Genomic DNA, 19,883 nt, shown 5'->3' on the forward strand with positions numbered 1-19,883 from the left:
GCGATGGCATAATTTAAGGCGCAAAGCAGCGGGCCCGAATCTCCGATCTTTATATCCAGTACGGCTGGCTATTTATCTCTGTTCATTTTCAGCATCATCAGGAATGCTGGTTTACCTCACAGGAAGGCTTTCACAAGAAACCTCTGGAAGGAATTTGTGGCGCTCTCATTTACTACCGGGACAAAGGAACAAACATACTCTATTCCTGTCTACCCTACTTCGGTTGGACTCTTTGAGGCAACCACTAACCACATTGTTAGGTGCTGGGAAACACCCTCAAAAACCCAACAAATGATTAAAAGAGCTAAAAACAGATGAAGGTTATCAAGATATGGCAAGATAACAGCTTATGTTATGATATTTGATGTTAAATTTGATTATTTAATTTGCTTAATATTATGCATGTTTTTGGTTAGCATCATGCCAAGTTGACCATTATCAGTGTTTTAACAGACGCCCTACTTTCTTGTTTTGTCGGGTGATGGTGAACATTAACAAGCATGGCACGATGTATTAGTCTACTTTTATTCATAACCTGTCAAATTTTATTCTCCTTGGCCCTCGATGCATTTAAATGACATTTTAAATAACCAAAAATGCCCACAGCGTTCGGGAGCGTGAACAGTGAAGACTCATCCAGAACAAAACCGTGCGCAGGTTGTGATCGTGGTTTTACGTTTTTTTGCAAGAATCAAATTACTGTGTTGTTTCAAAGACACAAGAGAGATGAGAACTGGCTTACGTGCATTTAATAAGCAGGATGTCACATTTTCAATAAAGCATCCATAAACACTATACATTGATGATCTACATTGAAGACAAGAGCAAACTGAATAGCCCTTGATAAGCATGTACTTTACTAACACATTCTTGACTGAAGCACATACATGTTTGGAAAGCCGTTAAGATAAATACCAAGTCAACATAACAATGTCATTAAACTACAGCAAATGAACGTGTTAGATTTGATGTTAAGCTGTTGTTTTCCATTGCCATACAACAGAGGTCTGGGACATAGAGAATTACATTTCTAGACTGACTATTGTTTTTGGTATAACTGCACGCACTCAAACACAAGAACAATGACCATGTTGCAAAAAAACAACAACAAATTTCTGTATTATGTTAATCAGTAGTAGATCCTGGGAAGTCTAAAACAGAGGGCATTTAAATAAGCTTTAAAGACTCGCTAATGTACAGTGAAAATGTATACATGACTGCTGCTTAGGATAAGAATAGCTACCTCTGACAAAACCAGAGCAAAATTCACAAGCGAGACGATTCAGGCTCCCACCTATCTTGTTCTTCTAGTCCCCAACAGATGGGAAAATATACCTTAGTCTTTGGATACCAAATGGTCCCGCTGACTCTCTCCGAAGAATATCGTAGCAAGCATTTACACAGTATATACAAAAAGACTCAAAACCGATGTGCAAAAAAGAATGTACGCAAAACAGAAATTAGAAAAGGCACAAACAGTAAAATATATTATGACTATTTACAGATCACAAAGTCAGTATAAGCTGAATATCACAGTATGTAAAATCCACACTTTCATAGCTGTCCCTCTCTACAGGGTTTTACATTTCTACTCCTGATGGGAAAGGTTGGGAGGGTTCGATTCATATGATAGAGTATGAACATGATTTTGTCTTTACAACCTCTCTTTAGCCCCTCTCACTAGAATTTGGTGCTATTGCTAAAGCTGTCTGACATTATAATGTTTTTGTAGAAGTTGTCAGATCGCACCGAGCAGTAGCCCTTCACTTTGTCCAGGACCTGATGCACGGGACGTATGGATGAGGACGCCTCCCCTTCGGAAGGGCTGCTTTTTGGGCTGCTCTGATTGGAGAAACTTTTACCTGCAAGCACGGCAAATGAAGGGAGTCAAAACACACAGTACATTTCATAGACAAAAAGAAAAAGAGACTCAGGAGACTTAAAAGTCCAGTGTATGAAATTTAGCGGCATCTAGCGTTGAAATTGCGAACTGCAACCAACGGCTAACTCCACCCCTCCCTTTCGAAGAACTACGGTGGCTGACACAGAACTTCTCTCTAAAATCTGATGATGAAATGTTTAATATGAACTATACACAGTATATAGAATATGAAAGACTACAGACTTTGTTTTATCTGGCAAATGTAAACAAAGTTTGTCAAATTGAGACCACTAAAGGGAGCACTGGGGTGTTTTTTCACGAAAGAATTGTTAAGCAGATTCAAAAGTCTTCGCTCTTTTAATCTCACTAAACAAGGACAAACACTTGAGAATTGAAAGAAATCTGTGCAATATGTCGTCAAACTACCTCGAATCATTTGATCTGGCACACAAACACACAAAATCAAGCTGTCACAGGATGACAAAGATGACAAATGGCACTCATTTTAAACCACAAAACATATGGTGGTTGTCTCACAAGCAATTTTTAATACTTTGACAGTCTGTTCACAGTTTTAAGTTCATCCAAATAATGATCAATAAGAGGTGAGTCGTTATTTTGTCATGCCATTGCTTTGATTTTTCATGCCATTGTACATTCTTAGGCAAAAACATTCCAAACGCACACATGCACATCTAATTTGTGCTTTTGCCTTTAAAATGTATCTGAACAATGATACAATGACTGCTTTGTAATGCAACAAATGCATTTTTATGAGGGCAATCGGACTCTGTGAAATCTAGGAAAAATACAGAACAAAGCAGATATTGGAGCAGAGTTCTGGTATTTATTTCAGGATCCGTTGTTTCTGTGTACCATGCCAAAGAAGTAATTCATTAAATGTGATGGTTGTAAGATCATTAAACAGTCAAAAATAAAGGTGTCAAAGTAATTATTTCACAACACACACATGTGGAAGTAACAGTGGGATGCAAACATAAAAAAACGGATATATAGAAATAAATAAAAGCAGCCCACCATGAGCTAAATTAGTATCAAACACAGTGCAAATGACATTGAGAACTCTAAAAAGCCACCGAGACTTGTCAATGTCTACTAATATAGACTGAATCTGTACACTCTAAAATAAATCCGTAAAAATAGGGCACAATATACTGTATTAATATGTAGGAATTTTCCGTATTAATTTTTTACAGTTGTTTTACCTGTATTTTACATTTTGCACTGCATTCATTTGCATTTTAGCATTAACGGAAATGTCCGTAAAATAAAGGAAAATGTACTGGTCATTTTCTGCCAGTACTTTATCCGTTTTTTACGGACTTTTTTTTACAGTGTAGCATTAGCTAAGATGAACCAACAATGAACAATTCTTCTACAGCATTTATTAATATTAATCCATGTTCATTTCAGCATTTACTAATACATAATTAAAATCAAACGTTGTCACCGCTAACATAGTTAATGCACCGTGAACTAACATGAATAAATGTATTGTCATGAACTAACATTAACAAGGATTAATAAATGCTGAAAAACTAAATCGTTCATTGTTAGCTAATGTTAGCTAAGGCATTTACTAATGTTAACTAATAGCACCTTACTGTAAAGTGTTACCGGAATTGAGATGATTGTTTGATTTATTGTGCTATTGACAATGACCAAGTGCACTTTCTAGTTCTCCAATGTCACTCCACAACTTGGATTCAATCCAACAGGCAACGATTACATCATGAAACATCACAGCATACGCCTAATGTCTGCAAAAGATTATTCATTGGAGGATCAAAACGAAGCATTTAGGAGGGAGTTTGGTTAGATATCATGTCACGGGCTGATGGATTGAATTCAGTCTATCCCAAAACGGAAAGCTGATCACACAAATAAGGAAAAGCAGCGTGAACTCGAGCTGGCTTGTGTGGTTTTACCTCAGGAAGTCTCTCCATGGCATTATTGCAGGGTACTATCTATACCACAAACATAAATACACACACACACACACACACACACACACACACACACACACACACACACACACGCACACACACGCACACACAGCACCACTGAGTCCGGGCATACAGTCACCATAAAATATAACATACAGCACAAAGCTAACACAATGCATGAATGATAAGGCCCTTACTAGAAATAGTTAAGCATTACACATCACAGCAATGAGTGCTTATACAACGTTTTGAAGACCTACTTTTGCAATAAAATAGCCATTGTGATTTTATTCTCAACCCTTTGAAGCATAACGTTTGCTACAATGGACTGACATTTCAAAGCTAGTTTAATAATTTAGGCTTTAAATACATATCCATCTCATGCATGCATCAAAGGGTTAAGCAAACCAACAACTGCTGCCCAAACATCCAACATCATTTGTTTAAATGTACATTAGTCTTACCTGCATTACTGTGCCTGGCAAAGGGGTTTAGTGTGGCTTTGGCTTTGGATGTCCAGTTTGCTGTGGTAGAGCCAAAAGAACTGGACGAAAGGGATTTCCCCAGATTATCAGAACTCACTTTCTTAGTGTTATTAGTGGCAGTCTTGCTCCAATCTGAAAAATACGTAAATAATATCTTCACTACCAGACATAGCCTACTTTATCTTTTTGCATAGGATGCATAATTAAAGGATAAAAAAGAACGAAAATTTAAGGAATACACTGAATATCCATTCTCATCCATTGTTCTCAAAAGAAACTTTGTTGCAAATAATTGTTCAAGACAAAAATGGCAATATGTACTTTTCATAAATCTGATTGTGTCAGATTGAAGCAGCAATGTGTAACTATGCCATCCTTGATCCACCGAGCTTTACAGATAAACACAATTTAATGTAATAGATTCAGCACCTAAAGAATAAGTACACCCTATAAACTGGTCTCATCTGGTTAAAGATAGAAATTGCTGGTTTAGGCAGGTTCTCCCAGAATGGAAAAGCTGGTGTTCAGATGGTTTTATCTGGTCTTTCAGCCTGACCAGGTAAGACCAGCTTCACCAACAAAAAAGCGATGGAAGACCGCTACAACCAGCCAACCAGGTTTTATAACCAGTTATTATTATTTAAAATCAACAATTTACTTGCCTTTTGAATTTATATTATTGTATGGTATAAAACAATTTAAAGCAACTTGATAATAATGAAATTAATGTATGCAATATAAATGTTTACCTGAATTGTCAGCTAAACGGAACTTTCCACAGCATAAGTATCTTCTCCATTGTTTCTGTACATTTTCTTTCAGAGCACAGTGGAACACAAATATAAATAACCCTGTCGAAATGAAACAAAACGATTAATAACGCATGGATATATAAACAACTATAAATCCTTAAATAACATGAAACGATTACGTCAACATTTCATCTTTAAAACTTAAGCGACCTCTAGCGTTTTACATGGAGAACTACACTTTTTCAGAAACACTTCTGAAACAAGCCGAAATAGCTCAGTTGGGAGAGCGTTAGACTGAAGATCTAAAGGTCCCTGGTTCGATCCCGGGTTTCGGCAAAGCCTTTAGACTTTTGTACATTATTAAAAGCGTTAAAAATATAACAAATTACGGCGAAACATACTGATTTTCTTAAGACTAATAGTTATGACTGTAAGTAACGTTTCAAAATCATAAGGTCTATACTTACTATTCATACTGCACATCATAATTAATATTACAATAAAATGTAAATTTTAACTAACATTTAAACAAGAAATATTACTATACATTATTAGCATAAAACATTTTTGAATAATATCTAATATAAATGTATACAAAGTATAGAGTTTTATATAGAGTTATGTACCCATAATTTTTGTTAAAATAGATGGGCACATAATACATTAATTAAACTAGATTTTTTCCACACAAAATAGTGAAAATGGTGTACATATGTGCACATAAACCAAACCAACCCTGTAGGGAGTTGAAAATGGAGAAGAGGTACATAAAGGCCAGGCTGACTGGACCCCAAGCGAAGAAGGCAAAGCCCCAGGTCATGCCAAGCAAGAAAGTCAGGCTGACCACGCTGCGCAGGTTACGCAAGATCTCCTCTCGCAACGTCCGGTTGCTGCGCTTGCCGTTACGCCCGCAGATCTGAATCATGACCACAATGAACATGGCAACGTTCAACAGGAAGATCATGGAAAAGTAGCCCACGCATGTCACGTAGAAAACCGCTTTGGTTCGAATCCAACAGCTGTTGAAACAGAGACCAGGAAAACCAACAGAATGAGACTTAGGAAGTAAAGCTTTAAACCTCATCAAAGATCTACTGCATTTTACTTTTTAAAAGACAACATTAAGTTACAATCCCGTTTATTTGAGTTTCTCTTGGCAAACTTACAATTCAGGTGAGCTCTTTCCGTTCTCTCCTTTTCCATAATAGTCTTTTCCATAGGAATCTTTGCTGACAGCCAACACGATGCCAACAATCGCAGCAGGGACACCTGAAAAAGCAGTGTGTTCAAAGACCTTTCACAGAGAACTCTTAAAATAAAGTGTTAACATAGCAAACAACTCTCTAAAGACGCTTACAATGATGTTACAAAATGGCACCTACCCCACCCAACAATGCAAAACTTGAGGATGTATCGCCGTATGTACGTGTTGAAAACCTTCACCAAGGCAATGTACATATGGATGGACTCCAAGCCCATCCAGGTGAAGGATGTAAGAAGGAAGAAATGCAGAAAGACCGCCACTGTCACACATAGCCCCTCCATCTCGTATGATGCCAGCCAGCCGTCCAGAAGAAACACCATGTTGAGGAAGAGCAGGGATGTGCTGAGATTCATCAAAATCTTGGAGGGATAGTCTCGCCGCAACTTCCTATAGAGTTCAGATTCATGTCAGTAAAAATAATGTGTCTGTGCATTTTAGCCACATGCTTAAGCAACAAATAAGAGAAAAGACTCACTCGAAAGCGATGTATGTGAGCAGTGTTGCTGCTGAAAAGATCGCAGAGATGCCACAGCCGATGTAAGTGATGAAGGTAAGAACTCTGTTGTTCTTCGCATCAATCTGCGCAGCAGCTCCAGAGATGTCCTACAAGACAAGAGCGAGGTAAAGTTCACCCAAATGAATATAACAGTGAAATTCTGCACGGTCAAATTCATTCAAAAGGAAAAGCACATCCTTAAGTGAACACATATTGTAAATGTAAGTAGTCTCTTGTGTCATACTCAAGTGCCATACTCAAATCTGTTTCAGAGGTGGTTAGCCATTGACATTGGCTTCACTGTGTAATACCGGCCAAGTATAAGAAACTATTCTACTGGGTGATTCTGTTGCCAATCCCACAAATCTCACCATAAGAATGCCAAAGTGTGTGAGGTGGTTACACAAGCAGATGGTCATGTTGCTGTTGGACTCCGGGCTGACCTCACAGCCTTCACTGCTCCAGCCGCCAGAACCGTCTAATGGAAACAAATGTATGTTATACAATTACTTTAAGCATATACCTCTGTATGCCCCATCTACTTTTAACAATAAATAAATAGGAACTATAAATGCTTAAAAATAAGCAAATAAATCATTTATTTTATGCTTACTTTGGAGGCTGAAATCCCAAAACACACAAAGAGGCTTTGGTTCTCTCTGCGGAACAGGCAGACACGTTAAGATGTGTTAGACACAAATTGGACACAATTGCTCAAGTTAGTCTGAATAAATAATTTTGGGAGGAAATTAGGATCTGGAAATATTATTGGCGGGAACTTCAGAACAGCAAAATGTGGAGAAATTACTTGTACCGAGAAAACCATAGTTTTCACCAAAATCCCACAGTTACCACAGTGTTTGTATATATAATAAAATTGATAAAGTATTGCCATAATACTGCGAACAGGTCAACGAGAATGAAATAATACATAATAGAAAACACAAAATGACAGATTGTAAAAGCGTCTTACTGTATAAAAGAGATCCCATGGTATTTTCTTTAATTATTTACTTTATTTCACAACTGTGGAAAACTACAGTAATGATATATATTTATTATACACAAAACATCAATAGCGTCTGAGTACCTGGTACTCCAAATGGGCAATCTCTATCCTGACAGGGTCCTGCAGGTTTTTGATGGTTAAGTTGCCCACACTGCTAGCCACCACATAGCTTTTTAGGGACAGGCCATTACTTTGTTGATCCTAGGAAGAAATTAACCCATTGTGAATATATATATATATATATATATATACTGTATATATAAGATCAGATTAACAGGACAAACCTGGTGACATTAGACTCACAAAAATATTTCTTTATAAACAAATATAGAGGTATTGCTTTTTTGTAGGCAATTATAGACAATATGACATTTGTTAGCTATTAGTAAATATTACTAACAGTATATTTATGTTACAGTAAATACATTCAGGTCAGGAAAATATAATGACATTTACACAAGTTAATAATAACATTTATGTTTATTTTATTGAATTAACAAGTTTATTCGGCGGAGTTAGTTCACTCGAGTTAAAACACCCAGAGACTCTTTACCGTACCATGAATGATCCAAAGTGCTATTGATAAAAATATCAGTAAGAAATGTCATTTATTATATTCTATAACCTTTTAAATAAAGACATTTAATATAAGGGACATCATGGACACTTAGCGCTCACCTGAAAGAGCCCTGTCTTGCTGAAGAACATGAAATGTAATCTGGACGTTCTTTCCACTTCTGTGCTGCTCAGGTTCTGCAACAGTGTGGGCGGTAAAGTGACCACAGCCAAAGCATTATGGGCCTCTGACTCCAAATCAATCTGAGAGAGAGAATTCATATCATAACATTATGACAAGTTCACCACGCTAAAAACTTGAAGATGAAATGTGTGTGTGTTTTTAAATGAATTTGAACACTGTTATTTTTGTTAGACACAGCACTACATTATTATTGGTAGCTGAAAGTAAAATTGAATCAGTCAAAATGTTTAACAAAACAAACGTACAGGCAGCAGGGGATTCGCAGAATTTTTTGAGTGACCGGTACTCCAATTTTGTGGAAATAGTCAGAGCTCGGCAGGTACAGGTTCTGTGTTCTGGTGCTATAACATGTATTCTCAAGTTGGCAATTTGAAAAGTACAAGACCAATAAACCGGTCGTTTAGAAGATGCATTAGCACACACTGCTGTTACTGTTATTTGGATTCAATTAGTGAGTTAAACCCACAACTATATAATTTAACGGCGCAAACCACCCATAACAACTTAAAGCGACAAAAGACTAAAAATCGACTTAATTACTTAGTAGTAAAAATATGCATCCTACCACTCATACTCAAGAAATAACTACAAATGGGTCATTTTCTGAGTCAGCCTGAGTCCACTCAGACTGGACGATGTTGTTTTTTCCTCCCACAACTTTCCAGGAACCCTCGGCACTGAATCAATGGGTGCGACCCCTGTGCGTGCTCCACGCACGTCGCCTCTCATTACACTGCGGCTTAAATGCTGAAGATTGCTTTAAACTTGCACTTCAGAATTACTGTTAAAATGTTTGGACAACTTGTTTGAGAAAGCTTAAAAGAACCCATGAAATTAGAATTAGAGCTTTGTGGCTTAAAGTCCATTTGTGTTAGCTTTGAGGCCTACAGTAGATGTTAGTGTACCTCTAAATGTTGACCAAATTCACTTTTAGCAGATGAACACACGTTTTTAGAAACACATATACATTGTGCAATATAGCAGTCTTTCTCTTCTCAGAAAATGGCCTAAAAATATTGATAGATCAGCCTGCACTAAATAAACGTTGGTCTAATTAAAAATATCTATAGAACGAGAATATCCCCCAAAAACCCAAAGACATGGAAGATCTCAAAAATAAACGATGGAAGAAGTTCATGATATTTACCTGAGGATCTGTTGTGTTAGAGGATATAAATGCACTGAACGTGCTCCCGTTGTAGCTGCTGGCATTGAAGGCAGAAATCCCCACAGCCAGATATTTGGATTTAATGGTCAACGAGGGTCCATCAAATTCAACCTTCTGCACCAGTTCATCCACTGCTTTGAGAGCTCTGAAACAAAACACAATAATACATTTTAATAAAATGAAAAACAAAATGCATATTTAGGTCTCTTACAACTAGGTAGTAGGCACATACGTTTCTGAAGCAGCCAGCTGAGCGGTCTCTGAGCTGGTCATCACATTGGATATAATCTCAACTACGTTTTTGGCCAGTGTGGCGTTGATTTTGACCATATTGACCAGCTCCTTCACTTTGGAGACAACCTTTGTCACCTCTTCCGTAGAGAGCTCATTGTTGGTAATATCGGCGAGCTGTACAGCCACGTCTATTGCATTCTCTAATTGGAAAATATTAAAATTGGGAAAAGGATCAACATAAAAGTTGGGAAAAAGGTAAATAAACATTTTGTTTTTCTGTGTGTTAGTGCTGTGCAGAGTATACTGTACCTTGTGTAACAGGAATGTTCTCTATATCCGTACAGTTTCCAAGGTCCAGGGGCCCCCAAAATGATGTGTAATTATCTGGACTGATCATGCTGCAGAGGAAAAAACTATAAACTTCTAAAATATAATGTCCAACACAGTTGACAGATACAAACAGTTTTTAAACATTCAGGGTATAGTGCTATAAAAAGACAAGAGTGGGGAGAAATAAAGGATGATGATGGTGGTAATTGAGAAGGATTCGATTCTTGTTTTCTCTTTCTGATTTAATAATTTATGCAGTAAAGCGTCTAATGTCTAGAACATTAACCCCTGAAAATACATCATTACCAGTGTTGGGTGTAACTACTTACTAAGTAATTAGTTACTGTAATTGAATTACTTATCCCTTGAAAAAGTAAAGTAAGGGATTACTCTAATTTTTCTGTAATTTAATTACAGTTGCTTTTGATGTAAATAAATACTTTGTGTAATATATGTGTGCAATAGTGGAATTGACATCAAAATTAAAATTCGTGCTTTAATGTATAATTCTCACATTTGTAATAGTTTGGTCAGTTAATAATACTACTTTATGCAGTATTAAATTATTTATTTGAATGAATTAAGAGGGCCGTTTCATGTCTATCCTTGATTCACATAACTAATCAAGGTTGATAGGATATAGAAAGTAATTAGTAATTAAATACTTTTTGGAGAGAGTAATTTGTACAGTAATCTTATTACACTATTGAATATGTAATTAGTAACTAGTAATTAATTACTTTTCAGAGTAACTTGCCCAACACTGATCATTACTGACTGTAAATGCTTCAATTAGTCATTCATTCCTTTTTACATCAAGACCAAGGCATTAATCAATGTCTACTCACCAAGTCCTGGATGCATTCTGCTCTTTGTAAGGGAAACAGGGCACATACTGGTTGACTGTGGGTCGGCTCTCCGGCCATCTGTAGTGGAATGGAACCTCCTCTGACTGGCAGTTTTCTGAAGCAAAAAATATATTAAATGACCTCTTTGAAAAGGTTTAAAATCTTCTGAACATTCACATCCACCGGGCTGATCTTATTTTTTTTGTGTTTGACAGAAGCTTACATCCTATGTGTTTGACAGAGGCTTATTATGAGGACATGAATTGTATGCAGTTTATTAGTATGTGTGAAACCTTGAAATCAATCCCACAATTATTGATCTCTGCAGCATGTCATACCCATTAAGCTCACAGTCACGCTGTCCAAGATCAAGCCATTCCCAATGGCAGTGGCACTAAGCATTTTGTTTTCAATTTCTCCCACTGCCAGATGTGCATTTAAGGTATTCGTGTACACCAGCAGGGCCATGCAGGTATACCTGATATCAGAATACAGCATCAAAATCAAGAGCTCTTTTAAGAATTAGAATACAACATAGCAGATCCGAATATGTACTGTAAGAAAAACTGAACAAAACAAAAACAGATATAAAACAACCAAATGTTTCACCGTATAGTTGCAGATCTTGAAAGAAGGGTATTAGATCCAAGTCTAAAAAGCATTAGCACAAGACAGTTTATAAAGTAAAAGCGAGAAACGTTCATTTACACTTTTAGGTCAAAAAAGAAAGCCTACCTAACATTATCAATGTAAACTTTATAGATCCAGTTCTGAAACGTTTGGTTGAGCTGTAAACATAACACACAAAAAATGCATGTTTAGAAAGAAAGATATACAGTATGTGAGAGATATGTCTAAATACAGCCGCAGAAAAAATTAAGAGACCATTTCAAAGACTATTTTCAGTTTTTCCTGAATGTACTGTACTCGTTTTGGTATGTGTTTAGGTAAAATTATAATTTTTGTTTTATTCTGTGAACTACTATCTATATTTCTCCCAAATTTCAAACAAAAATATTGTTTCTATCTGAATTTATTTGCAGAAAATGAAAACGGGAGAAACAGGTCAAAATAACAGAAGAGATGCTTTGAATTTTTTCAGACCGCAAATACTGCAAGTATTGTTTGATACAACAGTAATGTTTGTACATGTATTTAGGAAAAGTTAAAAAGTATATTTTCTGTGATAACCTCGATTTATATCACAGTTTTCACGTGTCTTGTCATGCTTTCAGTCTTTCACTTTGCTGTTGGGTGACTTGATGTCGCTCCTGAGGTTTGATTTTGTTGAAATTCAACAGACACTTGATTGAAATAGCAACAATACGTTTAGAAACGCTGGTTAAATGAAAATTTGGAATGTTTTGTTAATTTTGTCCGAGGCTGTTTATGTGGGTATGGATGTAAAAATAGAAAACATGATATATCAATGCAATTTGCCACCTTATTATACAGTATATAATCATAATATCCACTGTTAATACACAATAACTATGTAAATAAAAAAGCACAAACATACCCACTGAGCTATCATGGTTTCAACATCACTCTCCGGGGTGTTTGTCTCTGCATCATTTACCACAAGGGATATCCTGTAGAAAATACCCTCTGGGAATTGCAAGGAGAGCAAGGTTTTAGAGATGTCAATAAAAATACAATTTACTTAATAATACACAAGTCCTACATTTCTGTGTTGCATAGCAGCAGGTGAAATTATTTTTTGTAACAGGCGATTTTGAAACAAATGTGTTATCATTCTTAGTTAATCAGATCTTTTCACAGTAATGCAAAATAAACTACAGTATAAAGGATTTGAATAGAATCTAAGGCCTGATTTTCAAGCACATACAAATCTACTGCTATGCTCCACTGCTATCACAAGATGGCTCTCATGTATTTTAGATTGTTAGTGCTTCTCTACTGTATGTGATGCGTCACTACACCATGCCAAAAATTTCTTAGGAGACCCTGATAAAAATAGAATAAGTTATTTCCACCAGTTACAAATCAGTCATTTGGAAAAACTGAATGAAAACAATAGATTTGCATAAAGAACAAATATTTTATAGTGTATAAATAAAGCAGTCTCCTAAGAAAGTAAAACATGATAAATAACAGGAAAATTTTAATTATGTGCTCAATTTGAGTGAGCGAGCAACAACCAGCACATAAAGATCTGGCTATGGTTAATGTTCTATTAACTACAGTGAATCATATAGAATCAAAGTCTATAATTTGTACACCGAGAGGACAGAGAGATTTCCCCCTGATTTTGCAACTACAATTCTACAAATCACTTGTTTAGAAAGACAGCATTCAGACTCTTTCTCTAAGTTCTAGATTGCGATTGGAAAACATACTGTTCCCGGCTGAAAGTCCACACAGACATGTAAAAGGAAAGGGAGCTTTACATGGACATGAAGCCAGTTCATGGGGTTCTGTGGTGGTCCCATGGGTGGCACCAGAACCTGTGCCATCTTCTTTGGTTGGGGCGACTGTGCCATTTGTAGGGACAAAAGCCTGGTCGTCAATAGCTGGAGACGGATGTGTCTCGCTATCTGCGGTGGCGGACTGAACAACGAGCACATTGTGGCCGTTGCTGGAGGGATTTGCTGATTCTTTCTTGTACCAAAATGGCTGCTTTGTTGTTGGAGAGTGGACATGTTTAGTGTCCAGCAGGTTTTCACTGCGGTTGCTGCTCGAGATGGCAGCGTCCATTGATTTGGTGGGGTGGATGACTGGAACGAAGATCTGAGCACTCATTTCAAGATCTGATGGCTTTGGCCAGCTGCTTGCAAATGTGGGGAATTGCGAGTGTGTTGGGTGTGAGATTGCAAAGTCCACAACGCTGACAGTCAAAGTCTCTGTAGCTGGAGAATGAATTGTCACTGCTCTTTCTGTATTTAACAGTTCATCGTGTGAAATACTGCTTGATAGGTTCACAACCTGCTCTAAGTTTGTCAAGTTAGTATGTGAACCAATGGGGTCATGCATTACATACTTTTTAAATGACCTGGATGGGACTACTGAACTAGCTATAAAAGCATCTGTGTGGGTTGGCCTGCTTGTTTGACTATGTGCATCTGAAGCAACAAAACTATCATGATGAAATTCCCCATAAGACATAGAGGGAATGATATGTTCCATAAAATCAGAAATGTACATTGTCTCTGACTGATACCTGAATTGGCTTTCATAAGCGGAGGCCTCCTTTTGTCTACTTGGGACTATAAACGCCTCGCTCAGCGCATCGGAAAAAATGGTGTGGGATGGAAATATTTCTGGTGAAACTTGGGAATCCGTTGTCTGGATTTCGATCTCACTGGCACTCCTCCGCGCTTTGTAGTCGCCCGACGATGCCAACGAGACGTGTTCTGAGCCAGAGTCAAAAATGTCATGGGAGGGTGTGCCGAATGTGGGCGATGCATCTATCTTCTCCACTTTCATTTGAAAGGCTGAATTAAGGGGTGAAGACTGAGAGCCTCTCCATTCATCTGTCAGGGCCACCACAGAACTGTACGGTAATTCAAAGTTCCCTCTGACAGAATTATGAGGCACGTGTGACAAGTTCCTCAGTTCCACCTCTGAAGGATTAACATCCCCTCGGCCATTTGAGCTTCTGAAAAAAGTCTCCGGCAATCTGTTTACATGCGACGGCTCCAGCGCCAGAACTAAATCTAATTTGGACTGGCTACCCACTATTGACGTAGAAATGGCACTCTCGATGCCTGGATATGAGGTGGGAGTTGGAAAATGACTGGAGTCAACAGCAGAGAGGATAAGTGGATTCTTTAATGAGGGTAAAACCAGTTCAGTGTTGTTATTGGCATCAAATATATGGAGACTTTGGACTGAGCCTGGTGTCAGAGATGGGAAAATATCGGAGTACTGCAAAGGAGACAATAGACTCGGTCTGATGGCCTTTGTCATTAAGAAGTCACTTTGAACCCCTGCAGTAGACATCAGGCGAGCGTGTGAACTCCGAGTGGCAGAGATGCGGACTGAATCCATAAGCAGTCCGGCCGTAGCTTCAGGACTCCGAGCAGGAGAGAGAGAGGAGATAAATGTCTCGGCTGAGAGGGGATAGCTGCCTTGTGGAGCAAGACGGCTTACTGCCAAAGACTCCATGGGTAAAATAGTTTGATCTGGAAGATAGGGGAAAGAACTCTGTCGAGAGTTTGATGAAGAAATGACAGGCGCGGTATCGGTGAGATTAAACTCAGGTTCTATCAAGCTCGTCCCCACATAACCCCCTGCTAAAGTTTCCACCGCTGTAGGCTCGATCTGACCGTATTGCGCAACCTTAAAGGTGTCCCTGGTGGCAGCTGCCTCTGAGAGGCTCCAGGGCACAGTGCTTGTTAGCTTCATATCCACAGGGTGTGTGGGCGACCGTTCTGGCCCTGAGAGGGAAGTCCGTGCCACCGTTTGGGCCGAGAGACTCTTTAGGTCACGTTGGTTCATTTGCACACCTGTCTCTCCTAGATTCATGGCGACAGAGGGGATAAGTGTCCAGCTGCTGTCTGTTTCAAGCTGCTCTGAGACCTGGGCCAACTCTGACATAGCCCAGGGTAAACTAAGGTCTGGTTGACTTTGTAAATGTTCTTGTTTGCTAACATCCTTTCCTACAGGTTCAGAAAGCGTAATGTTGAAAGTAGACACACTTTCTAGCTCCAAAAAAGACATGTTATGAGGAATGGTAGTGGTCAGGCTCTCGTCCAAAGAGTAGGTGGAATCAAAGTCAAACAGGCTGAAGACATCATCGTCGTCCAAGTCAATATCATAAAAAAATGCCTCGGGGACAAACCCAGTTGGGTAATCAAGGATCTCAGAGCTGTTCTTGTTCCCATCGCTTTGGACCGGTTGGGGTGCGAGAGGTTTATTCTTACGATTACTGAGTGGCGCCACCTGGAAATACTCAAAATCTTCACTCTGATTGTAAGCGTCTTGTTGCCACGGACGAGTCACCTGGGAATAGCCTGTTGTCATGTCTGTAGAGTCTGTTTTCTTGGTAACGGATGCTACTGTGAATGTTTTGAGCCAGTGGGATACATTCGTTACGCTTATCATTGGTTGTGCAGGAGATTTAGTTAGATGGATGACAGGACGTTTGTGTGGTCGAGTGACGGCAGCCACCACTTTCTTCCTCACGGGCCAGATTAGGGGTGTGGAGATGAAGCCGAGTGATGTTTTGGGGTTTCGGGGGGCAGGGACAACCAGAGGCCTAGCAGGGGGAGAGCTAGAGGACGGTGTCTCCGAATGAGGAGGAAGCCGCAGCAATGACCACAAATATGCAGCCCTCTCTTTCTCTGCTCCAGCTCAATTATTTCGCAAAGGGAGTGAGGATTCAGTAAAATTCACAGAGACACATCACACAACACAAAGCAATTAACAGAAATATATATTTAAAAACATAGAATGAATATTGAAATATTTGTGTTATACGGAAGCAAGCAAGCCATATGAGTGTAACAAAAGTAAATCAAGACAAAATATTCTTTTTTGGGGGGGGCAAACTAACACTTTGAGAACAACAACTCAGTGGTTAAAACTGCACTGTACTTTGGAAAAATGAAGTTACAGAACAGTCCAGAGAAGAAGGCCATAAAGTAAATGTAAATTAAAGCAATGCAGGTCAGGGAAAGGGCTATAAGACACATCCTTAAATAATGATATATGACATATTTATGGGACTAGACAAGTCAATATAAGGAAGTAGAGATTATAGAAAAAACAGATGGCTATGCAAGCATATGAGCGAAGTTTAAATGCGGCTGAGCTGTACAAGAGAACAGCAGAGAATCATAATAGCTGCCTGAAAAGGTTTTAGTCAAACTAAAAAAAACATATAAAAGTGTAAGGAGCAGGTAAAGTTTGAGGACTGTTGGGCCTGAAAAGTTTTCAAGAGTTTGACAGACAGACAGGAAGAAGTTAAGGACAAAATAGCACGGAGACAATGTTGCCTAACTAAACAGCAGGCGTCTGATATAATAGTTTAAGAAAAACAAATGAATTCATGAGACAACAATACATTACCTTTCAGGTAAGCATTTAAGAGGTAATAATCAAATTACAATATAATACAATATAATATTACATTCAAAAATCAAATGCTTGGTAGATAGAAATGCCTATCTGGTCTTTAAACTACACCCAGAGTTTAAAAGCAATAAACCATCATTTCATTCCCAAATCAGACAAGACAACAGACTCCCATTCTGCCCATTCAAAAGGAGGTTTAGCTGTGACATCCCCTGATAAGCTCAAGCAAGCCATGTATGACATGAGAAGTACGTTAGGCTTACCATCGGTTTTGCTGATGGACAGATGTGGGTTAGTAGCATCAGCTGCAGATGAAGGAATGGATTAAATGATTGATGGCATGGGAAGGGTTAAGGTAAATGAACACAAACAGAATAAAGCTATGCGTAAGTACACAAGACGACACAAGATACTGACATGCAATTTTTGTTTTTTGGTCTGTGTTGTTTTTTATTGCTCTATTGGGCAATTCAAGGAATCTGCCAAAATCTGTGCTACTATTTGGTCCAATTACAATGGACATTTTACAGAGAAGAGAACAGGACATTATTTTTAAATGCTACAAGCTGTTTAACATTTGCGGGTATCCACTGTTAGTTTCGATAATAAATGTACGATCTGTTCAAATAAACAGGTACTGAAAACCATACACAATTGACAAATGCCATCAACTACATCTAAATTTAATTGTTTTGGAACGGTGATACGCAGTGCTAGCAGTATTTAGCATCTTTATTTCTAAGAGTGTGTCACTGTGTTACACTAGATAACTAAATATCACACTAATCTGAATTTATTTTCAAAGAAATAGCACAAAAAAGCCACAAATATACAGTATTAAAAAATATAATGTGCAAGAACAAGATTTTTTTTATTCTTCTTGATAAAACAACTGATACAGTGTTTAAAATGAAGACACATGAACTACAACTGAGGTTCCATCCCCATTTTCTAAGAACATAGAGAAAATCTTCCTGAAACAAGTTGGTTAAAAGCTACTGTATTGCAAAAATGTGACAACTGACGTAAGTTTTGAGAAAAGCTCTAGAAATGTTTTTTTTTTCTGTTTGAACTTGTTTCAATATTTTGTTATCTAACAAAATGATATTCCCTTTGGTAAGAAGTTGGATACCCAAAAATAAAAATCCTGTCTTCATTTACTCACCCTCAAATTGTTCTCTGAACACAGAGAAAGATATTTGGAAGAATGCTTGTAACCAAACAGTTCTTGGCCACCATTGACTACCATAGTAAGAAAAATGGCTTCATAATTGTCTTTGTTCTGTTGAACACAAAAGAAGATATTTTGAAGAATGTAGGAAGCAAACAGTTCTGAGGCACTTTTGACTACCATTGTCATTTTTCATACTATGGTAGTCAATGGTGGCCGAGAACTGAAAAATAAATGTATACAGATTCGGAACAACTCAAGGGTGAGTAAATGACAGAATTTTCATTTTGGGGTGAACTGTCCCTTTAAGGGTGTTGTGCTTTGATGTCACACAGACATGAATAGTAAAACAATAAAACACGAAATAACTACAAAAGATATGAATCAAATGTTAAAAATGAAATGTGCTATTAGATAACAGACTATTAGCTTACCAGTAGTAGTGGTTGTTGTGTTAGCACTAGCGGTCGTGAGCTGAGCTAGTGTTTGTAAACAAAGGCAGAGCCGTGCGTTGATATTAGTAATTTCATTTATCATATACCTCATTAAACAATATAAAACAAGAGGCAATCTAGATATCTGCTTACCAGAGTGTGTGGTTAGAGGAGGGATGCTAGAAGTAATTGTGTGTGAAAGAGTGGTAGTGTGAGCTGATGAAGAGAATAGAGAAATAATAACATGCATCGACTTCAGAGCCAGTATCTTAAATGTTGAAAAGCAAACACCCACAGTACTGATCCGCCTCATTACAAAAACTACCTGCCACAAATAATTCAAAAGATAATCCCAAAATGGCATGGATCCCACAAAGAAAAAAAGGTTATGTGCCGCATAATTAAACCTGATTTACAGCGTAACTACTTGTAACAATAATGTACCTCTACAGTACATATCTGTAGGTAAAGGGGAACAATATGCAAAGTTTGGGGAATAAAGGGGTAAAAAAATATATTTATGAGGGAACTGCATGCCATATAAACCTACAGAACCCCAAACCGCTTTTGAACTACTTGATTATAGTCTAAAAAGTTCAACATTGATTTTGCTCATTTTACGCATTAAAACTCATCAAAACAACTCATAATAACTCATATTTAAAAGAAACTATTTGTGACCAATCCGTAAATCAATCAAATAAAAATTAATCCTAAAGTCAAAACTCAGTCAAATTTACAGTTGACAGACTGCTTCATTCGTGCAGTTTTGCTTGCACAAAAACTTAACACATCATTTCCCCTTAATTCATGTTTGCTTTAATAATAAAATAAACCCCCCGTACTTCATCATTTCGCCTTATCCATGTTTGCTATAATAATAGAATAAGAACCCCTTACTTTTTAAGTAATATAAAGCTTATTTATTGGTACATTGTGATTACAAATGTATGTTCACGTTAAGATTGTTGTATAGCATACTGCAGGTCATGCATACCACGTTGTATTAAAATAGTTACCACAACCCTTAGTTAAAAAGTACTT

At 37.7% G+C, this 19,883-nt stretch overlaps 1 protein-coding gene and 1 non-coding gene across 10 annotated transcripts in view; one reads left to right on the forward strand and one right to left on the reverse strand.

Moving 5' to 3' along the window:
* Nucleotides 1-739: 739 nt before the first annotated feature.
* The window catches only part of adgrg6 (adhesion G protein-coupled receptor G6), a 38,711-nt gene continuing 19,567 nt past the window's right edge, over nucleotides 740-19,883 (reverse strand). For 4 of the 9 annotated variants that reach the window (XM_057353563.1, XM_057353564.1, XM_057353565.1 and 1 more), the window contains 20 exons: nucleotides 12,715-12,803; nucleotides 11,931-11,983; nucleotides 11,805-11,846; nucleotides 11,534-11,673; nucleotides 11,196-11,310; nucleotides 10,327-10,415; nucleotides 10,016-10,217; nucleotides 9,763-9,928; nucleotides 8,534-8,674; nucleotides 8,414-8,431; nucleotides 7,937-8,056; nucleotides 7,460-7,505; nucleotides 7,218-7,324; nucleotides 6,826-6,953; nucleotides 6,469-6,737; nucleotides 6,253-6,355; nucleotides 5,822-6,105; nucleotides 5,084-5,185; nucleotides 4,314-4,466; nucleotides 740-1,862 (listed from right to left, as the gene is read on the reverse strand). In XM_057353563.1, the coding sequence (XP_057209546.1) occupies nucleotides 1,681-1,862; nucleotides 4,314-4,466; nucleotides 5,084-5,185; nucleotides 5,822-6,105; nucleotides 6,253-6,355; nucleotides 6,469-6,737; nucleotides 6,826-6,953; nucleotides 7,218-7,324; nucleotides 7,460-7,505; nucleotides 7,937-8,056; nucleotides 8,414-8,431; nucleotides 8,534-8,674; nucleotides 9,763-9,928; nucleotides 10,016-10,217; nucleotides 10,327-10,415; nucleotides 11,196-11,310; nucleotides 11,534-11,673; nucleotides 11,805-11,846; nucleotides 11,931-11,983; nucleotides 12,715-12,803 (2,549 nt within the window). In that variant the 3' untranslated portion in view covers nucleotides 740-1,680. Of the gene's footprint in view, nucleotides 1,863-4,313; nucleotides 4,467-5,083; nucleotides 5,186-5,821; nucleotides 6,106-6,252; nucleotides 6,356-6,468; nucleotides 6,738-6,825; nucleotides 6,954-7,217; nucleotides 7,325-7,459; nucleotides 7,506-7,936; nucleotides 8,057-8,413; nucleotides 8,432-8,533; nucleotides 8,675-9,762; nucleotides 9,929-10,015; nucleotides 10,218-10,326; nucleotides 10,416-11,195; nucleotides 11,311-11,533; nucleotides 11,674-11,804; nucleotides 11,847-11,930; nucleotides 11,984-12,714; nucleotides 12,804-17,497; nucleotides 17,540-18,839; nucleotides 18,885-18,992; nucleotides 19,056-19,883 lie in introns of all 9 variants that reach the window. The other 5 variants (XM_057353568.1, XM_057353569.1, XM_057353567.1 and 2 more) reach the window with 3 other exon arrangements.
* Nucleotides 5,350-5,422, forward strand: trnaf-gaa (transfer RNA phenylalanine (anticodon GAA)). The gene has a single exon. It is a non-coding gene; the product is annotated as a tRNA-Phe (tRNA).

This window comes from Triplophysa rosa, linkage group LG15 (assembly GCF_024868665.1).
Source record: "Triplophysa rosa linkage group LG15, Trosa_1v2, whole genome shotgun sequence".
In the NCBI taxonomy this organism is placed as follows: domain Eukaryota; kingdom Metazoa; phylum Chordata; class Actinopteri; order Cypriniformes; family Nemacheilidae; genus Triplophysa; species Triplophysa rosa.